General features: G+C 37.0%; 1 protein-coding gene across 1 annotated transcript in view; it reads right to left on the bottom strand.

The window, feature by feature from the left end:
- Nucleotides 1-706, bottom strand: part of LOC119589244 — a gene marked incomplete in the record, with an annotated part of 3509 nt that extends 2803 nt beyond the window's left edge. The window contains 3 exon segments of the mRNA XM_037937857.1: nucleotides 4-123; nucleotides 220-381; nucleotides 510-706. Coding sequence (XP_037793785.1) covers nucleotides 4-123; nucleotides 220-381; nucleotides 510-677 — 450 coding nt within the window.
- Between the last annotated feature and the right edge of the window lie 162 nt (nucleotides 707-868).

The raw sequence follows: 868 nt of genomic DNA, 5'->3' as shown, positions 1-868 counted from the left end.
TACCTGCTTTTCGCTGAAGGCTAGAGTTTTGGCTTCCTCTGTCATCCCCATCTCATCTGCCCAACATTTAAAGGATGGCCACATAATGTCGCCACAGCTCCCAAAATTCCTTAGGTTTTTAATCTATCAACATTCAAAAGAAAAATGTTAGTATGAAAATAAAACTTTCATCCTATCCATAGTATCATCAATTTCATTATTAGGATATAAAAGACATACCTTTTCCATGGCCAACCGAATCTTTATTTCCTTCAGAATTTGATCAGATAATGAAGACATTTTCTGAGCAACAAACTTATTGATGCTAGCTCTCAAGTCATCAAGACTATAGAATGTTTCGAGAAGATCACCTTGGGACAATTCAAACTCTCCAACAACACCCTGAAGAAGATATTAAGGTTATATTTCTTTTAAAGTGACTACTAAGTCTACTTCATAAATCTAACTGCAATAGGCACAAAAAATTACTTAAAAGATAAGTAAGCCCCATTATAATTTATACATCTTACCTGGTAATACTGGTCCAGCAATGCCTTCTTCTTCTCCGGATCTTTAAGTTCAGGAGCAAAGAAATCAGTGAAGGGTGTAGCTTCTGCATCATCAAGTTTATAGTTGCAAAGACAGCGTCCAATGAATTCCTCTAACACCAGCCTCAAAATGTTCTCTGCTTTACTCATCGAGATTTTGTCTTTATTCAGACCCAGAAAGAATAATGCTTGATAAGAGATTCACATTTAAGAGTGGCGGCCATCAATTCATCTTTGCTCTCTGTCATAAGGGCTTGTTTGGGATTATAAAGGGCAGACAAGCGTTCACCCCAGGCGTTCATATATATATTGCTGTGAGCAATGTTTGCATCGGTCAAAAT

This window comes from Penaeus monodon, chromosome 25 (assembly GCF_015228065.2).
Source record: "Penaeus monodon isolate SGIC_2016 chromosome 25, NSTDA_Pmon_1, whole genome shotgun sequence".
NCBI lineage: Eukaryota > Metazoa > Arthropoda > Malacostraca > Decapoda > Penaeidae > Penaeus > Penaeus monodon.
The sequence above is the reverse complement of the archived record's forward strand: the minus strand, read 5'-3'. Positions and strand labels throughout refer to the sequence as shown.